At 41.4% G+C, this 17,996-nt stretch overlaps 1 protein-coding gene across 1 annotated transcript in view; it reads right to left on the reverse strand.

Moving 5' to 3' along the window:
* Nucleotides 1-17,996, reverse strand: part of LOC134585620 (vomeronasal type-2 receptor 26-like) — a 153,826-nt gene that overhangs the window by 48,919 nt on the left and 86,911 nt on the right. The window contains exons 3-4 of the mRNA XM_063441072.1: nucleotides 15,845-16,144; nucleotides 445-675 (exon numbers count right to left, since the gene is read on the reverse strand). Of these exons, the coding sequence (XP_063297142.1) occupies nucleotides 445-675; nucleotides 15,845-16,144 (531 nt within the window). The remainder of the gene's footprint in view (nucleotides 1-444; nucleotides 676-15,844; nucleotides 16,145-17,996) is intronic.

The raw sequence follows: 17,996 nt of genomic DNA on the forward strand, positions 1-17,996 counted from the left end.
TCTCCTGATAGAGATGTATTGAATCAATGCATCTCTATGAGGAAAGTTCAGCATCTCCATGCAAAGTATGGAGAGGCTGAACTTCAATGCTGCCTACTGTGCAGCACTGAGCCAGGAAGCACCTCTAGTGGCCATCTGAGGAGTGGCCACTGGAGGTGTCCCTGGGCTGTAATGTAAACACTGCATTTTCTCTGAAAAGATAGTATTTGCATGAAAAAGACTGAAGGATTCTACTCACCAGAACAAATACAATGAGCTGTAGTTGTTCTGGTGACTATAGTGTCCCTTTAACTGACAATATAATAGACAATTTCCCAAGTTAGCTGTAGTTACATTTTGGCTATGTACGTAATGATATCATTCAGATTTCAAATCACTATAGATAATTGCTTAGTGAATAAACTCCAATATGTAAAACACAAAATTCTAAATAAATGTTTATACCTTATTCCCCGCAGTTTTCCACAATATGGCTTCTTCATTAATAACTAACTGCTGATGTTTTGGTGCCCATGGTGTGATGTTGCCCACAAGGTTATCTATCACAATGTTTTCATTGGTAAACAGCCAGTTTATAATCATGTAATAATAAACAAATTCTCCATTTAGATCAAAGTATGGCATTGGACCGTTTGAATCAATTACATATCGAATCTTCTTAATAAAGTGATGCAGCTTTAATAATAAAAAGAGTTCAGGAGTCATGCACAGATGTACATGTTTCGGCACACTTACAAACAGATATAACCTTTTAAATAAAATGCATGTATATGTATAATTAGTATTTATTAAAAGGGAGCCATGATTTATGTGGAAAGTACAAGAGTGAATAAAAAACTGATAGCCACCTATAACTCACATTAAAGGAACACTACAAGAATCATACCCACTACAATGTACTGTAGTGATTATAATGCCAGAAGTGCCATGGTGACCCAGACCCCAGAAAGTAAGTAGTCAAACTGTTTTAGAATTGTTTGACTTTTTACCAGGGGACATACAAGCACCACTCCCTGCCTCTCCACTGCATCAACCAGAAAGCAGGAAGGAATGTCTCTGAGCTAATGCCTGCAGTGCAGGGCTTAACTAACTAACTGAGAGTGACAAACAGATGCTCTAAGTCAATGAGTTTTTGCAGTGTTAGTTTAAAATGTTTAATGAGTGCTGTAACACTAAGGATTGCAGGGGTAACAAGTACAATTGGACCCTGGATGTTCTGCATGTCAACAGGAGCTGACTCAGTGCCAACTTTTTGTGTATGGTTGATGGTATGTAATAGTGAGTATGTATGGATGTATTAGGAATTCTCTAAATGTCTCCCTAGGCTGTTTAAATTCTCTAAATTTCTCACTGAGCGTCTACTTTCACTTAAAGGGACAATATAGGCACCCATACCACTTCAGACCATTAAAGTTATCTGGGTGAACTGTCCATGGTCCCTTAACCCTGAAAAAGTAATTATTGCAGTTTTTTAAGAAACTGCAATAACTACCTTTCAAGGTTAACTCCATCTCTAGTGGCTGTTTACTAGACAGACACTAGAGGGACTATTAGGTGACTTTTGACTGATGCTGAATGTCCAAGGGACATGGGCGCTGGACTCATGTAAGTGACAGAAAGGGTTTTTATCCCTTTTGGCACCACGGGGATAGGGGCCTTGGCAGAGGGGGAAGCTATAATGCCAAGACAAGTTTGTTTTCCGGGCACTATAGTTTCCCTTTAATGTCTACCCAGTGTGTCTCTTTCTCTAAAGTATCTTCACTGCAATTCAGATTGTAGTGAAAATCATCTGAGGGAATTTACTTGCATTCATGAGGGGGCAGCAAAATGGATTGTTGCCTAGGGCGGCAAGAATCCTTGCACTGGCCCTGCCACCGAGCCACTGTTGATTGTGGCCAGCTGACACAGCTCAGCAAGGACCATGAGACTAGCAAAGGTCCCAAAGGTAATGTGAAAGAAACATTGCCTGAGGTATGGACTTAATACCCTGGCCTGCCAAACAATTAATAATGGACCATGTGAATTCCAGAATCAGAGAAAACAAATGGAAATATGATGAAGTAATGTAAGCAATCCAGCATTTTCTGCACTCCAGTTAGCAGCAGAGATACTTGACAATATGGATTGCATTGAAGATAAGGATGTTCTGAAGTATTTAGAGGCAAAAAAAACTTCCTGATACCATGATGGCAAGTAAAAAACTATGCTGCTGAAGATATATTTGCTGAAGGTTTGATATATTTGCTGAAGCTTGTAAGGATGCAAGCCAGAAGATTTGAATGAGAAGTATGGCCACAGGAAAGAACCAGATTGAAGAAAAGAGGTACATATTGACAAGAACATTAATGTCACTGAAAACAGCAGACACAGACAAATGTCACTTTTAGGAACATTATGGGGGAAGAGCAGGGCCTGACTGGCCCACAGGAATATCTGGTGATTTCCCAGAGGGGTGCGACACCAGGGCCAGGCAGGCTGCCCTAATGCCATTTAAATTACTTTTCCCCTTGGACTGTCACAGAAGCTGGAAAATGGTAACTTCACCCCCCAGTGCACCCACAGCCTTTAATGCCAGATCGTCTTTAAATACTCAGCAGGCCATGACTGAGAACCTGTGTGTGTATGTACCTGCCAACTTGCACTTGTATGTGTGTGTGTGTATATGTGTGTGTTTGTGTCAGTGAGCATTTTTGTAGTGAACAAGTGTGTGTCAGTAAGCTTGTCTGTAGTGAGCATGTGCATGTGTGTCAGTGAGCTTGTCTGTATAGAGCGTGTGTGCTTTTAACAGTGAGCTTGTCTGTAGTAAGCATGTGTGTGTCAATTAGCTTGTCTGTAGTGAGCATGTGTCAGTGAGCCTGTCTATAATGTGTAAGTGAGTTTGTCTGTACTGAACAAGTGTGTCAGTGAGCTTGCCTGTAGCGAGGAAGTGTGTCAGTGAGCTTGCCTGTAGTGAGCTTGTCTGTAGTGAGCAAGTGTGTGTGTGTGTGTGTGTGTGTGTGACAATGAGCTTGTCTGTAGTAAGCTTCTGTGTGTGTACCAGTGAGCTTGTCTGTACTAAGCTTAGTTCAGAGTTTGTCTGAACTAAGTCTATGTTTGTGTACCAATAAGCTTGCTTGTGTGTATCAATCATCTTGTGTGTTTCAGTGAGATTTTCTGTCAGTGAACCTATTTGTGTGCATCAGTGATCATGTGGTTTTGTGACAGGGGTCTGTCTGGTCTAGCTGTGGGCCGGCATGGAGAGGTTACTGGTGAGGACTGTGGTGGTCTCCCAGAGTGGATTTAATCTGCCCAGTGTTGGTGCCAGGGGCTTTGATGGAGGGGAAAGCCAGACCAGTTTGGAGTCCAAACCAGATTCCTTTTGGGTTGAGCATCTCACTCCTCTCCCAGCTTTAGATGCCTATTTGGAGGTGACCACAGTAAAGTATACATTTGAGAAGTTTTTGGATAGTAATGTCATAGAAACATAGAAACATAGAATGTGACGGCAGATAAGAACCATTTGGCCCATCTAGTCTGCCCGATTTTCTAAATACTTTCATTAGTCTCTGGCCTTATCTTATAGTTAGGATAGCCTTATGCCTATCCCACACATGCTTAAACTCCTTTACTGTGTTAACCTCTACCACTTCAGCTGGAAGGCTATTCCATGCATCCACTACCCTCTCAGTAAAGTAATACTTCCTGAAATTATTTTTAAACGTTTGTCCCTCTAATTTAAGACTATGTCCTCTTGTTGTGGTAGTGTTTCTTCTTTTAAATATAGTCTCCTCCTTTACTGTGTTGATTCCCTTTATGTATTTAAATGTTTCTATCATATCCCCCCTGTCTCGTCTTTCCTCCAAGCTATACATGTTAAGATCCTTCAACCTTTCCTGGTAAGTTTTATCCTGCAATCCATGAAACAGTTTAGTAGCCCTTCTCTGAACTCTCTCTAAGGTATCAATATCCTTCTGAAGATACGGTCTCCAGTACTGCGTACAATACTCCAAGTGAGGTCTCACCAGTGTTCTGTACAATGGCATGAGCACTTCCCTCTTTCTACTGCTAATACCTCTCCCTATACAACCAAGCATTCCGCTAGCATTTCCTGCTGCTCTGTTACATTGTCTGCTTACCTTTAAGTCATCAGAAATAATCACCCCTAAATCCCTTTCCTCAGATGTTGAGGTTAGGACTGTATCAAATATTTTGTACTCTGCCCTTGGGTTTTTATGTCCAAGATGCATTATCTTGCCCTTATCCACATTAAATGTCAGTTGCCACAACTCCATTTTTCTAGTTTACCTAAATCATTAGCCATTTGGCTTATCCCTCCTGGAACATCAACCCTGCTACATATCTTAGTATCATCAGCAAAAAGACATACCTTACCATCAAGACCTTCTGCAATATCACTAATAAAAATATTAAAGAGAATGGGTCCAAGTACAGATCCCTGAGGTACCCTACTGGTGACAAGCCCAAGCTTCGAATATACTCCATTGACTACAACCCTCTGTTGCCTGTCACTCAGCCACTGCCTCACCCACTCAACAATATTGGAATCCAAACTTAAAGATTGCAGTTTATTGATAAGCCTTCTATGTGCAATAGTGTCAAAAGCCTTACTGAAATCTAGGTAAGCAATGTCTACTGCACCACCCTGATCTATAATTTTAGTTACCCAATCAAAAAAATCAATAAGATTAGTTTGGCATGATCTCCCTGAAGTAAACCCATGTTGTCTCTGATCTTGAAATCCATGTGTTTTTAGATGTTCAACAATCCTATCCTTTAACATGGTTTCCATTACTTTCCCCACTACTGAAGTAAGGCTTACTGGCCTATAGTTGCCCGACTCCTCCCTATTACCTTTCTTGTGAATGGGCACAACATTCGCCAACTTCCAATCTTCTGGGACTACTCCTGTGAACAATGATTGGTTAAATAAATCTGTTAATGGTTTTGCTAGTACACCAATAAGCTCTTTTCATAGCTTTGGGTGTATTCCATCAGGTCCCATTGACTTATTTGTCTTTACTTTTGACAGTTGAAATAGAACCTCTTCCTCTGTAAACTCACGTGTAATAAATAACTAATTTATCCTTTTTCTTAACTGAGGTCCCTCTCCTTCATTTTCATCTGTAAATACCGAACAAAAATATTCATTGAGGCAGTCAGCTAGACCTTTATCCTCTTCTACATACCTTCCATCTTTTATTTTTAATCTAACTAATCCTTGTTTTACTTTTCTTTTCTCAATTATGTATCTAAAAAAAGTTTTGTCCCCCTTTTTTACTGACTGTGCTATTTTCTCTTCTATGTGTGATTTGGAAGCTCTTATAACTTGCTTAGCCTCTTTCTGCCTAATCTTACAGATCATTCTGTCTTCCTCACTCTATTTTTTTTATAATTACTAAATGCTCTACTTTTTGTTTTTTACTATTTTGGCCACATCTGCGGAGTACCACAGTGGTTTCTTGAATTTTTTGCTTTTACTGAAAAGCCTAATGCAATTTTCTGTTGCCTTCAGTAGTGCAACTTTTAAATAATCCCATTTCTCCTGGATGCCATTTAAATTGCTCCAGTCTGATAATGACTCCTTAACACATATTTTAGAAATAGAGTTTTTCTAAAGTCTAAAACTTTTGTTTTAGTGTGGTGTGACTCAGTCACTGTTCTTATATTAAACCACACTGACTGATGATCACTGGATCCTAAACTTTCACCTACAGTAATATCGGATACCAAATCTCCATTTGTTTTCTAGGCGCGATGTCCTGTCTCCTAGCGCCTGAATGTCCATTCTAATTTCCCATGCCATTTTGGTGATATCCGCCTGTAGTGAGGCCTGCATGGCCCGCAACATCTTATGGACTGAAAGGTCTGTGGCTGGGGCTGCTGCTGGCTCAGAGACCGAGGTAAGATCGCTGTTGTCTGAGCATGTCGCCAGTGACCTGGGTGCTTCGGCGCCATTTTGGGCCTGTGAGCGTGGCGGGGAGAGCGCCTGGACACGCAACAAAGTCTGCTTGAGCTTTGATTTCTTGGCCGATTTCGATGCCATGGTTGGTGGCAAGGTTGTTGCACGGTTCTGTAGGTGGTTTTGGGCAAACAATGCTAAAATAATCGCTGTGGAGGGTCGTTTCATGGAGGAGCTAACAGCTCATGTGACCGTTCAGTTGAGCTGTCAGGCCACGCCCCCAAAATCTCCATTTGTTAACACTAAATCTAGTATGGCCTCTTTGCGAGTTGGCTCCTCAACGACTTGTTTTAGAGACAATCCCAGTAGGGAGTTTAGAATATGTGTGCTCCTGGCACAAGCAGCTATTTTTGTTTTCCAATTCACATCAGGAAGATTGAAGTCACCCATGATGAAAACTTCCCACTTACTTGTCATTTTAGCTATTTCCTCAACTAGTAGATTATCTAACTCTTCAATTTGTCATGGGGGCCTATAAATCACACCTACACGAATTACTGTGTGAAAACCAAATTCTAACGTAACCCAAACAGACTCTATGTTCACCTCACTAACTTTTATTAGGCTAGATTTTATGCTATCCTTCGCATACAGGGCCACCCCTCCCCCTTTCCTGCCTTCCCTGTCTTTTCTATATAAAGAGTACCCTGGTATTGCTATGTCCCAGTCATTTTTCTCATTATACCATGTCTCAGTAACAGCGACTAAATCTACACTCTCAGTTGCCATTATTGTCACAAGTCCATGGATCTTATTCCCTAAACTGTGAGCATTTGTAGACATGACTCTTTTCATTTTTTAACACACTTGCTACAGGCACCTTCTGTCCTTGTTTTGGGGGACAATTGGATTGATGTTTTATCACCCTTTTGCCCCCCCCCCCCCTCCTAGTTTAAATACATCCTAGCAAAACCTCTGAACTGCTCACTGAGAACATTTGTTCCCTTTTGAGAAAGATGCAAACCATCTTTTTTATACAGTTTATTTCCTTTCCAAACAGAGCTACCATAAGAAATAAAGCCAAATCCTTGCTCCCGACACCATTCACCAAGCCACAAGTTAAAGTCCCTAATACGCATCCGCCTGTCGTTCTGAGTGTTATGCACAGGCAGAACTTCAGAGAATGACAGTGTGGAAGCAACCTGCCGTATATCATTGGCAAAAACACTAAAAACTTCCTTAACCTCTGAAACCTCATTGCAAGCCAAGTCATTTGTCCCTAGATGGACAAGCACATCCAATTCCCCTTCCTGCATTGCTCGCTTAACAATGTTACAGATATGTCTCCTGTCTCTGTGAGCATTAGCTCCGGGAAGACACCTCACAAGACCACCATTGTCCATCTCCACACCTCTTATGATGGAATCCCCCAACAACAACTGCTTTCTATTAGGCCTCACCATAGTCTCCAAGCCTCTCTCCACAACATCACTAGCCTCAGTGCCTCTCTCCACAACACCAATAGCCTCAGTGCCTTTCTCCACAACACCACTAGCGTCAGTGCCTTTCTCCACAACACCACTAGCCTCAGTGCTTCTCTCCACAACACCACTAGCCTCAGTGCTTCTCTCCACAACACCACTAGCCTCAGTGCCTCTCTCCACAACACCACTAGCCTCAGTGCCTGTCTCCATAACACCATTACACTGAAAGTGCAGAAAATGAATTATGTAGAGCAACAGACTGTGCAATATGCCTTTTATCCACAACTCTAAGTCTACCAGATCCTACAGTGATCCATCTGCCATTCCTATTATGTCTCTGCGGCAGTGGCTTTGCAGCAGTTCCAGCCTGAGTTTGTTTACCAGATAATTTGCAAATCTCAGACTTTAAAAATACAATCTCCTGCCGCAAGATAGAGAACTGTCTACAGATTAGACAACAACCAAACCTCCAAAAAGTGGAACGTGAAACAAATGCATAGCAACTATTACACTGAACTAAGTCTGCCATTCCAATGAGGTGAATTAGTTTAAATCAAACAAATCTTAACTTTATATTTATCCTCCTGAATACCTCAGATTACCTCCAGTTTATCTCCAGAATATCTCCAATCACACACACTTAAAAGCAACACTCTCCAGAATATCTCCAACCACACACACTTAGAAGCAACACTCTCCAGAATATCTCCAATCACATACACTTAAAATCAACACTCTCCAGAATATCTCCAACCACACACACTTAGAAGCAACACTTAGATGAAGCAACCAAGCTATATTAGCCAAGCTAATGACAACAACCCTTATATACTCCTAAAATCACCACCTACTAGGAATGTTTAACACCTGGGTAGGCCTCTGCTTATTTGCAAACAACAGCTAATTTAAACAGCAATCAATAGCAAGTAGCTAACTAATCAAATCAAATGCCTTATAATTACCAACAGGAAATCAAACCTTGTGCAATCAGTAACCTTTTCCTACAGATGAATCTTACCTGTAACAGTAAAAAAGAAAACTCTTAGCACAACTCTTAGACAGTTGAAGCTTCTGTAAAACTCTCCAGAATATCTCCAACCACACACATTTAGAAGCAACACTTAGATGAAGCAACTAAGCTATGTCACTTTAATTATAATTTTTATTTGATATAGAGCAGATGTATGACATGCATTGTGAGTAAATACATCTAAACACTATCACTTTAATTATTTATTTTTTCTTGCAACAGCTTAGTTAAATACATTCTAGCTTTTTTAGCACCAGCTCTATTTAATTTGTTTCCGATGTTGGAATTAGTGTAGGACCTCACCCCCCCCCCCCCCCCCCCCGACATTGGATAATTGTGAAGTAGTAGTGGGCCCTAACATAACATGGCCATATGGTGGAACTGAATCATATTTGTTTGCTAATGCAGATTTTATTAAGTCGCCTTGTAAAATTGTAAATGTTATTTTTATGTGCACATTCCTTCTATTTATTCCAAGTACCATGATTTCCGTTCATTTTTCCTCCACACTAGACTGCTAATGATGCAAGTCCCCTATCCATATACCTTTATTTGTTTCTTTAAAAATGAATGTGTAAAATCCCTGTCACATTAAATAGTATTTACCTGTCAGGATCGGGACAGGGATCCAACACGCAAAGTACAAACAGGTACAGGGTACGTATACCGGACCTTAGAATGGCCGGACTAACGTACGGAGAGTATAGAGAATGGTCAGAGACAAGCCGAGGTCGAGGGAACGAGAGGACAGGTAAGCGAGGAACAAGCCGGGTCAAGGATAACAGAGGTAAACAGAGTAAGACAAACGAGCCGGGTCGGAACCAAAAGGATAACTGAAAAACACCAGAGCACTGTGTGACTAGACAGGCTAGAACCACGACAGGGCAATGAGCAACAGGGCAAAGTATGTTTAAATACCCTGGCTAGAGGGGATAGACATGCCTCCGACGAGTCCTGATTAGTCTCCAATGGATTGAGTGACAGGTCGTTCCGGATTGGCGTCATGACGTCGGTCTCCGGGCGCCATGCTACATAAGGAAGTGACTCCCTCGCGGCCGGCGTTTATGTGACCGGGTCGACCGCGAGGAACAGGAGAAACCTGGCGTCCGGACGGATAAACGTTTAAGTCTCTACCTCTCTCGGAGGCAGAGACTTCAGGTACCCTGACAGTACCCCCCCTCTCAGATACGCCCACCGGGCGGAAGGAACCGGGACGAGATGGGAAGCGGGCGTGATACGCCCTGCGGAGACGAGGAGCATGAACATCCTCTTGAGGTACCCAACTCCTCTCCTCAGGACCATATCCCTTCCAATCGACCAGGTATTGTACCTTCCCCCGGGATATTCGAGAATCAATAATAGAGTTAACCTCATACTCCTCCTGACCCTCCACCTGAACAGAGCGAGGAGGGGCTGTTGTGGAGGAAAATCTGTTGCATATAAGTGGTTTCAGCAATGAAACATGAAATGAGTTAGGGATGTGTAAGGTAGTAGGCAGAGCTAGACGATACGCAACTGGATTGATACGAGTCAGCACCCTGTAAGGTCCAATATAACGGGGAGCGAACTTCATGGAAGGCACTTTTAACCGGATGTTCCTTGTGCTCAGCCATACACTATCACCTGGAACAAAGACAGGAGCCGCCCTTCTACGTTTATCAGCGTGTTTCTTAACCAGCATAGAGTTGTGCATAAGGATTTGTCGAGTCTGATCCCACAACTTCCTCAAATTGGCAACATGAACATCAACCGACGGCACCCCCTGGGAAGGGGAAGCCGATGGAAGAATAGACGGATGAAAGCCATAATTCATGAAGAAGGGGCTTGAATGAGTAGAATCGCAAACGAGATTATTGTGTGCAAACTCCGCCCAAGGAATCAAACCGACCCAATCATCCTGGTGTTCGGAAACAAAACATCGTAAATATTGTTCAATTTTCTGGTTGGTACGTTCAGCAGCTCCGTTAGACTGAGGATGATAGGCAGAAGAAAAGTTCAATTTGATACCAAGTTGCGAACAGAAGGACCTCCAAAAACGGGAAATAAATTGGGAGCCTCTGTCAGATACAATTTGAGAGGGTATCCCATGTAGGCGAAAAATCTCCCTAGCGAATATCTCTGCCAATTCGGGAGAAGACGGGAGTTTAGGCAGAGGAATGAAGTGAGCCATCTTAGTGAATCTGTCAACCACGGTGAGGATAACGTTTTTTAGAGATGGATAGATCGACAATAAAGTCCATGGCCAAACAGGACCATGGTTTCTCTGGAACCTCTAAGGGGTGCAGGAATCCACATGGGAGCGTATGGGGTTGTTTGGTTTTAGTACAAACCTCACATGCAGCGATGAAATCTTTAGTATCCCTACGTAAAGCAGGCCACCAGAAGTCTTTAGAGATCAAAGCATACGTCTTGCGAATACCAGGATGTCCCGCCACTTTGCTATCATGGAAACACTGCAACAGTTCCAGTTGAAGAGCAGGAGGAACGAAATGTCGACCCGCAGGAGTCTGTTTAGGTGCTAGATGTTGCAGCTTAATGATCTCGGCCAGTAACGGGGAATGAATCCTGCGATTCGTATTAGCAACAATATTGCATGTCGGAACTATAGAAGAAAGAACCGGTTCAGGTACAGTAGAAGGTTCATATTAGCGAGATAAAGCATCGGCTTTAGAGTTCTTAGAACCAGGTCTGTAAGTCAGCACATAATTGAAGTGAGTCAGGAATAAGGACCAACGAGCTTGCCTAGAAGACAAACGCTTAGCCTCCCCAATATAGGACAAGTTCTTGTGGTCCGTCAAAATAGTAATAGGGTGTAAGGTCCCCTCCAATAAATGTCTCCACTCCTTAAGGACTTTAATGACCGCTAACAGTTCCCTGTCTCCGATGTCATATCTGCTCTCAGGCCCAGAAAGTTTCTTGGAAAAAAAACCACAGGGGTGTAATGGTTTGTCCACCCCTAATCTTTGTGACAAAACCGCACCTACTCCTGTCTCAGAGGCATCGACCTCGAGTAGAAACGGCAAAGTCGTATCAGGATGGACTAATATCGGAGCAGAAGCAAAAAGTATTTGAGATTCTTGAAAGCAGCGAGAGCTTCAGTAGACCACGTCTTAGTATCCGCGCCCTGTTTGGTCATATTGGTAATGGGCGCAATAATAGAAGAATAACCCTTAATGAAGCGCCTATAATAATTGGAAAACCCAATAAACCTCTGAATAGCCTTGAGTCCCTTAGGCAATGGCCAATCTAAAATAGACTGAAGTTTGTCAGGGTCCATTTTAAAGCCTTCCCCAGAAATCACGTATCCAAGAAAGTCTATCTGGGTCTGGTCAAAACTGCATTTTTCCAACTTACAGTATAAACCGTGTTGCAGAAGTTTGTGTAATACCTTTCTGACTTGTCTATGGTGGGTTTCAATCTCTCTAGAGTGTATGAGTATGTCATCCAGGTAGACAATAACACAATCATGTTGAAACTCCCTAAGAACTTCGTTAATCAAATCTTGAAAAACTGCAGGTGCATTACAAAGACCAAAAGGCATGACCGTGTACTCATAATGACCATAGCGGGTATTAAATGCTGTCTTCCACTCGTGGCCTTGCTGAATTCTCACCAAGTTGTATGCCCCTCTGAGGTCCAACTTGGTGAAAATTTTGGAGCCCTTTAGCCGATCAAAGAGCTCGGTAATCAAGGGGATAGGATAGGCATTTCTGATGGTTATTTTATTCAGACCTCGGTAATCGATGCAAGGTCTGAGTGAACCATCCTTCTTTTTTACAAAAAAAAATCCAGCCCCAGCAGGAGAGGAAGATCTCCTAATGAATCCCTTGTCTAAATTCTCCTGAATATACTCCTCTAAAACAGAATTCTCTTTAGTAGATAGAGGGTATACATTGCCCCTGGGAGGCGTGGTACCAGGTAATAGATTAATTTTACAATCAAATGTCCTGTGTGGAGGTAGTGTATCAGCGTTCCTCTTGTCGAACACTGCTTTTAAGTCCAGGTACAGAGGAGGTATCTGTATCCCCGTAGACTGGTTAGAACTGTCTGGTGTGTTAATTACAGCCAAAGGAGATACCCTGCGTAAACACCTCTCCTGACAACCCTGGCCCCATGAGAGTATTTCCCCTCTCTCCCAATCGATATTAGGATTATGTCTCTTTAACCATGGGTACCCCAGGACTATGGGAACAGAAGGAGACGAAATGAGCATAAGTGATAAGTTCTCCTCGTGTAAGATACCAACCGTTAGGTTAATGGGTATAGTCTCACGAGAGATAACAGGCTCAAGTAGCGGTCTACCATCTATGGCCTCAACGGCCAAGGGTGTATCTCTTAACTGGGATGGGATAGTGTTTTTAGTAGCAAAGGCTTGGTCGATAAAATTCTCAGCAGCTCCGGAATCTATCAAGGCCATAGTCTTTAGTACTCCCTTCTCCCACGTTAAAGAAACTGGTAGCAGAAGCCTGTGATCTTTATAATTATGCGTAGAGGACAAAATAGAAACACCCAAGGCCTGTCCTCTAGAGAAACTTAGGTGCGGGCGTTTCCCGAGCGAATGGGACAATTCAGGCGCAAGTGACCTCTGACTCCACAATACATACATAATCCCTCCCTTCTCCTGTACTGTCTCTCCTCTTCTGAGAGGCGAGTATTGCCTATCTGCATAGGTTCAGGAAACAGTGGGGTATTGGAATCAGGGCTTAGAAATGCGGGTGCTACTTTAAAGGCAGGTCTCAGGTTCCTCTCTCGAGTGTTCTGTCTCTCTCTTAAACGCTCATCAATACGAGAAATGAACGAAATTAAATCCTCTAAATTCTCAGGGAGCTCCCTAGTAGCAACCTCGTCAAGGATAACATCTGATAGCCCGTTCAAGAATACATCCATATAAGCCTGCTCATTCCACTTGACTTCTGCCGCCAGAGACCTGAACTCTAGTGCATAATCCACTAGTGTTCGGTTCTCCTGTCTCAGGCGCAACAGTAATCTGGCTGCATTGACCTTTCTACCAGGCGGGTCAAAAGTTCTTCTAAAGGCAGCTACAAAGGCATTATAATTATATACCAACGGGTTATCGTTCTCCCATAATGGGTTGGCCCATCTCAGAGCTTTCTCAATGAGTAAGGTGATAATAAATCCAACCTTTGCCCTATCGGTAGGATAGGATCGAGGTTGCAATTCAAAGTGAATACTGATCTGGTTTAAAAAACCACGACACTTCTCAGGTGAACCACCATAGCGTACTGGTGGGGTAATACGGGAAGAGGCACCTACAGTGGCTACCTCTAGGCCTGAACTTACAGAGGAAATTGGAGTAGGACGCGTCTCCTCTGGTGGGTTATTAGCACGAGATAATAACGCCTGTAGTGCTAAGGCCATTTGGTCCATTCTGTGTTTCATGGCGTCAAACCTGGAATCAGAGGAACCAACCTGACTGTTTGTACCTGCAGGATCCATTGGCCCTGTCGTAATGTCAGGATCGGGACAGGGATCCAACACGCAGAGTACAAACAGGTACAGGGTACGTATACCGGACCTTAGAATGGCCGGACTAACGTACGGAGAGTATAGAGAATGGTCAGAGACAAGCCGAGGTCGAGGGAACGAGAGGACAGGTAAGCGAGGAACAAGCCGGGTCAAGGATAACAGAGGTAAACAGAGTAAGACAAACGAGCCGGGTCAGAACCAAAAGGATAACTGAAAAACACCAGAGCACTGTGTGACTAGACAGGCTAGAACCACGACAGGGCAATGAGCAACAGGGCGAAGTATGTTTAAATACCCTGGCTAGAGGGGATAGACACGCCTCCGACGAGTCCTGATTAGTCTCCAATGGATTGAGTGACAGGTCGTTCCGGATTGGCGTCATGACGTCGGTCTCCGGGCGCCATGCTACATAAGGAAGTGACTCCCTCGCGGCCGGCGTTTATGTGACCGGGTCGACCGCGAGGAACAGGAGAAACCTGGCGTCCGGACGGATAAACGTTTAAGTCTCTACCTCTCTCGGAGGCAGAGACTTCAGGTACCCTGACATTACCTTAACCCCTTAAGGACACATGACGGAAATATTCCGTCATGATTCCCTTTTATTCCAGAAGTTGTGTCCTTAAGGGGTCAAATATTGAGCTTTCATCGTTTGTTTTCTTAGCCTGGTCTCAAAAGTCAATAATACAAGGTTATTACAACATTATATAAGAGGAAGACAGTAGAGTCATAGATGTACAGTAACAAAGTTTGGCATAAAGAAAACAAAATTGGTCAAAAGCAGCAATAATAGGCACATAAAAAGCCAGTCCCAAACAGATTGTTGTTACCATTTGAAAGATAGTGCTACAATTATGCATTTCCTCCATGACATTAATATGACATTTCTCCATAGAGATGTTCAAGGGTGGGGGGCAGGGAGGACATCTCCTAGTTACGCATATACATGCTGCTCTACAAATATCATGGCTAACCATTGTTTTTGCTTTTATACTTACATTTCAGACCCTGTGTGAAATATTTGCAAAGTATTGCATATATTAATGTAAAATATAAAACCTTTCAATAAAAAAATATTTGAAAAGAACACTGTAAGCTTTTCTTTTCCCCCAAAAAATCTATAAAGGTTAAATACATGAGAAAACAATTTGTGTTCATTCTTATTATGTAAGCTCTTTCACAACAGCTTCCAAACAACTCACAAAGCTGTCCATAACACATTTCATATTAATATCAATATTATAGAAATTCTTGGAAATGTATAATTCTATTGCAACCAAAGATTTAACCCCTTAAGGACACAACATCAGAAATAAAAGAGAATCATGACGGAATATTTCCGTTGTGTGTCATTAAGGGGTTAATGTTGATGGCCACGTAAGGTGCTAGATTTATGATGTCAAATGCATTATCAGAAAAGTATAATCAGAGTATTACCTTAAATTTGTAACGATAGCTTTTTATGTTTTTATCAGGAAATGTAGTATTTAGCAATGAGTGCATATCATTCAAAGCAATTGCCATGATGTCCATTGCACGATACACTCGTGGAGAAACTCCAATGAAGATGTAATTTTTAATAAATTGCAGGTTTTCTTTCCCAGTGCAGTTTCTACTATCATATCCCCACAGAGATCCATAATAACAATTTTTAGGGCTATTTGGCAACAAACATGAAGAATGTGACATCCATAAATGGTCTAGTAATGTACCGTTTGGAAACCTTGAAAGGTGAACATTGTCAAAAAAATGTTCAATTCCTGGAATAAATATTGGAAAAAATTCTAGAGCCAAGCTATAATACAATGGTTCGAAATCAAAATCAAATAGAAAACTGTTGGAAGCCCATAAAGGAGGAAGAATTATTGTCTTGTTATGAATCATATGTTTATATTCTCTTAATAAATACAAAATAGGTAGTGAAAACGATCCACAGAGTAAAATAACCTGAGCCGAAGACGTTTTAGCAACCTGTAGACTAATGATTTTCTTTTCTATTAAGTCTTTATTAGCTCTTATTATGTAAGCAGCACAAATTCCATAGGTGGCCATGAATTTTAACACAACTTGAATTTCTTGCTCCCCTGAGGGATCATCTGATGAAATAATCCCAATCCAGTTCCAGCCAAAATGATTCAAAATGTTGCACAATATCAAGTAATGCACATAGTCATTCTGTACCATCCTTAGAAAGTATGGGTAGATACTTCTATCTCCCAGAAGGTAGTCTGTAGCTCCATAACTGATCTAAAAAAATAAAAATGTTCTGTCACCTTATAATTTGTTACTTGGAAATACAATCTCTGCAGGTTTTAACCAGTTTGTTAAGCATTGATATTATTTGTTATTATAGAGCATTTTACTGTAGACCATGTCAGTTTGCATCAGTAATTTAACTTCTTAAATCAACGGGTCATTTCAAGACTTTGAGATTTATTTTGGGACAAAATGGAATACAGGCAAACTAAGTTTCTTTGATTATTTGTTAACTGGAGAAATAACATGTTTTGGAATGTGGGCTATTCAGTAATAAAAAAAATAAAAAACAAATGTAATCTTCACTAGCTTGGGTAATTGCTGCTAGTGAGACATTAGGACACCAGGCTTATTTAGCTGGCTAACTACTGCTAGGAGCACTTGAGGAACCTTTGAGTGGGAGATAGGGGATTACTATTGCGTAATTGATACTACTGTGAGACTATGTTAAAAAATACATAAATGGTAAAAAATTCTGTTAATTGTGTGGAGAAAGACAAATCTTTTGGGGGAGTTTGTTGTTCAGCAAAAGTACAAAAAATAATAAAAATGTTCCTCTTGCCTAACCACTCCTATTTTGGCACTAACACAAATGTTAAGTGGTAGAAACAGCCAACTTCATTCGCCCCCTAGTTTGACTCCAGTATTTTCCTATAATCACCAATTTATTGTTTTAATTTTTTTTGTTAAATTTTTGGATAAAGAAAATCCTATTTTTTTTGTGTGTGTTCAGTCCAGTGTGTGATGTACAAATGTGTAAGCACTATGCAGCGTTTCTTATTATCAAACATAATGAAGTCACACTACAAATCAATTTTAGCAAAGTAAATTCCCTCACTTACTATTTTTCTAAATCAAGATATATAATATTCACATTTTGCAAACTCAGAATTAGTATTGCAAAATTGCTGATATTGTATTGCCATGTGGACCGTCAATAATGTAGCCAATTCTGCATGCCGGCACAGTTATAGTCACCATGTCCCTCATGTTTTGGTTCGTTTAATTGCCTTCCTGAATTTCTTAAGTACCAAATGTTGGCTGAGCCAAACCGCATCATGAACTAAATTCTTCAATCCCGAAAAAAAAAATTAACCACTGAAATCTTTACAAATAACCACATTTTTTCACCCTGTACAAGTTAATTTCTGATATGAAGTTTGCTGTTGGTTGGATATTCTTTTGAAAGTGGGTAACAACACACACATAATTACTAGTAAAAATGTAGTAATGATAACCCAGTAATTTTTTTGACATAATGCATATATACAATTACTTGAGTGATTCTATATAGTATACAGTAGTGAAACGAAGCCATAGAATGTTCTTAGTGTGCTATAAACATTGTGCGTGATGACGTGATACGTACGCACGCGTGCACGCACGCTTCCGACGAGGTCTCGTGGAGAAATGAGGAGACGCCCGCAGGGAAATAGCAACTAAGGACGCTGCAATTACTGCTGTAATTACCGCTGTTTAGATGCCTGCCGGTAAACAGGGAACCTATGCCACATTTAATAATTTGATGTGCAATCGATGTGTGCTGATAGCAAACCCCGGGGTTATTGAAAGCTAGCATCGGAATTGCTGAAACTGTGTAAAACTGGAAAAATCGTGATATCCCGAGACACTGACTGCTACCTGGAATTTGGAGTTTCAAACGGAAGCAGGGAAGATACTGGGGAAGAATAAACGGGACTTAGTATACTGTCGATATATATGGCACCTACCCCACTGAACTGCTCCTGTAAGTAACCAAAATCTTCGTGAATATATATTGCTAGTTTATAAAGACTGCAAATGAAACTGTGAGATGTGAGATTGTCAGGCAAATAGCATATAT

The sequence above is a fragment of the Pelobates fuscus genome, chromosome 1 (genome assembly GCF_036172605.1).
Source record: "Pelobates fuscus isolate aPelFus1 chromosome 1, aPelFus1.pri, whole genome shotgun sequence".
Classification (NCBI taxonomy): Eukaryota; Metazoa; Chordata; class Amphibia; order Anura; family Pelobatidae; genus Pelobates; species Pelobates fuscus.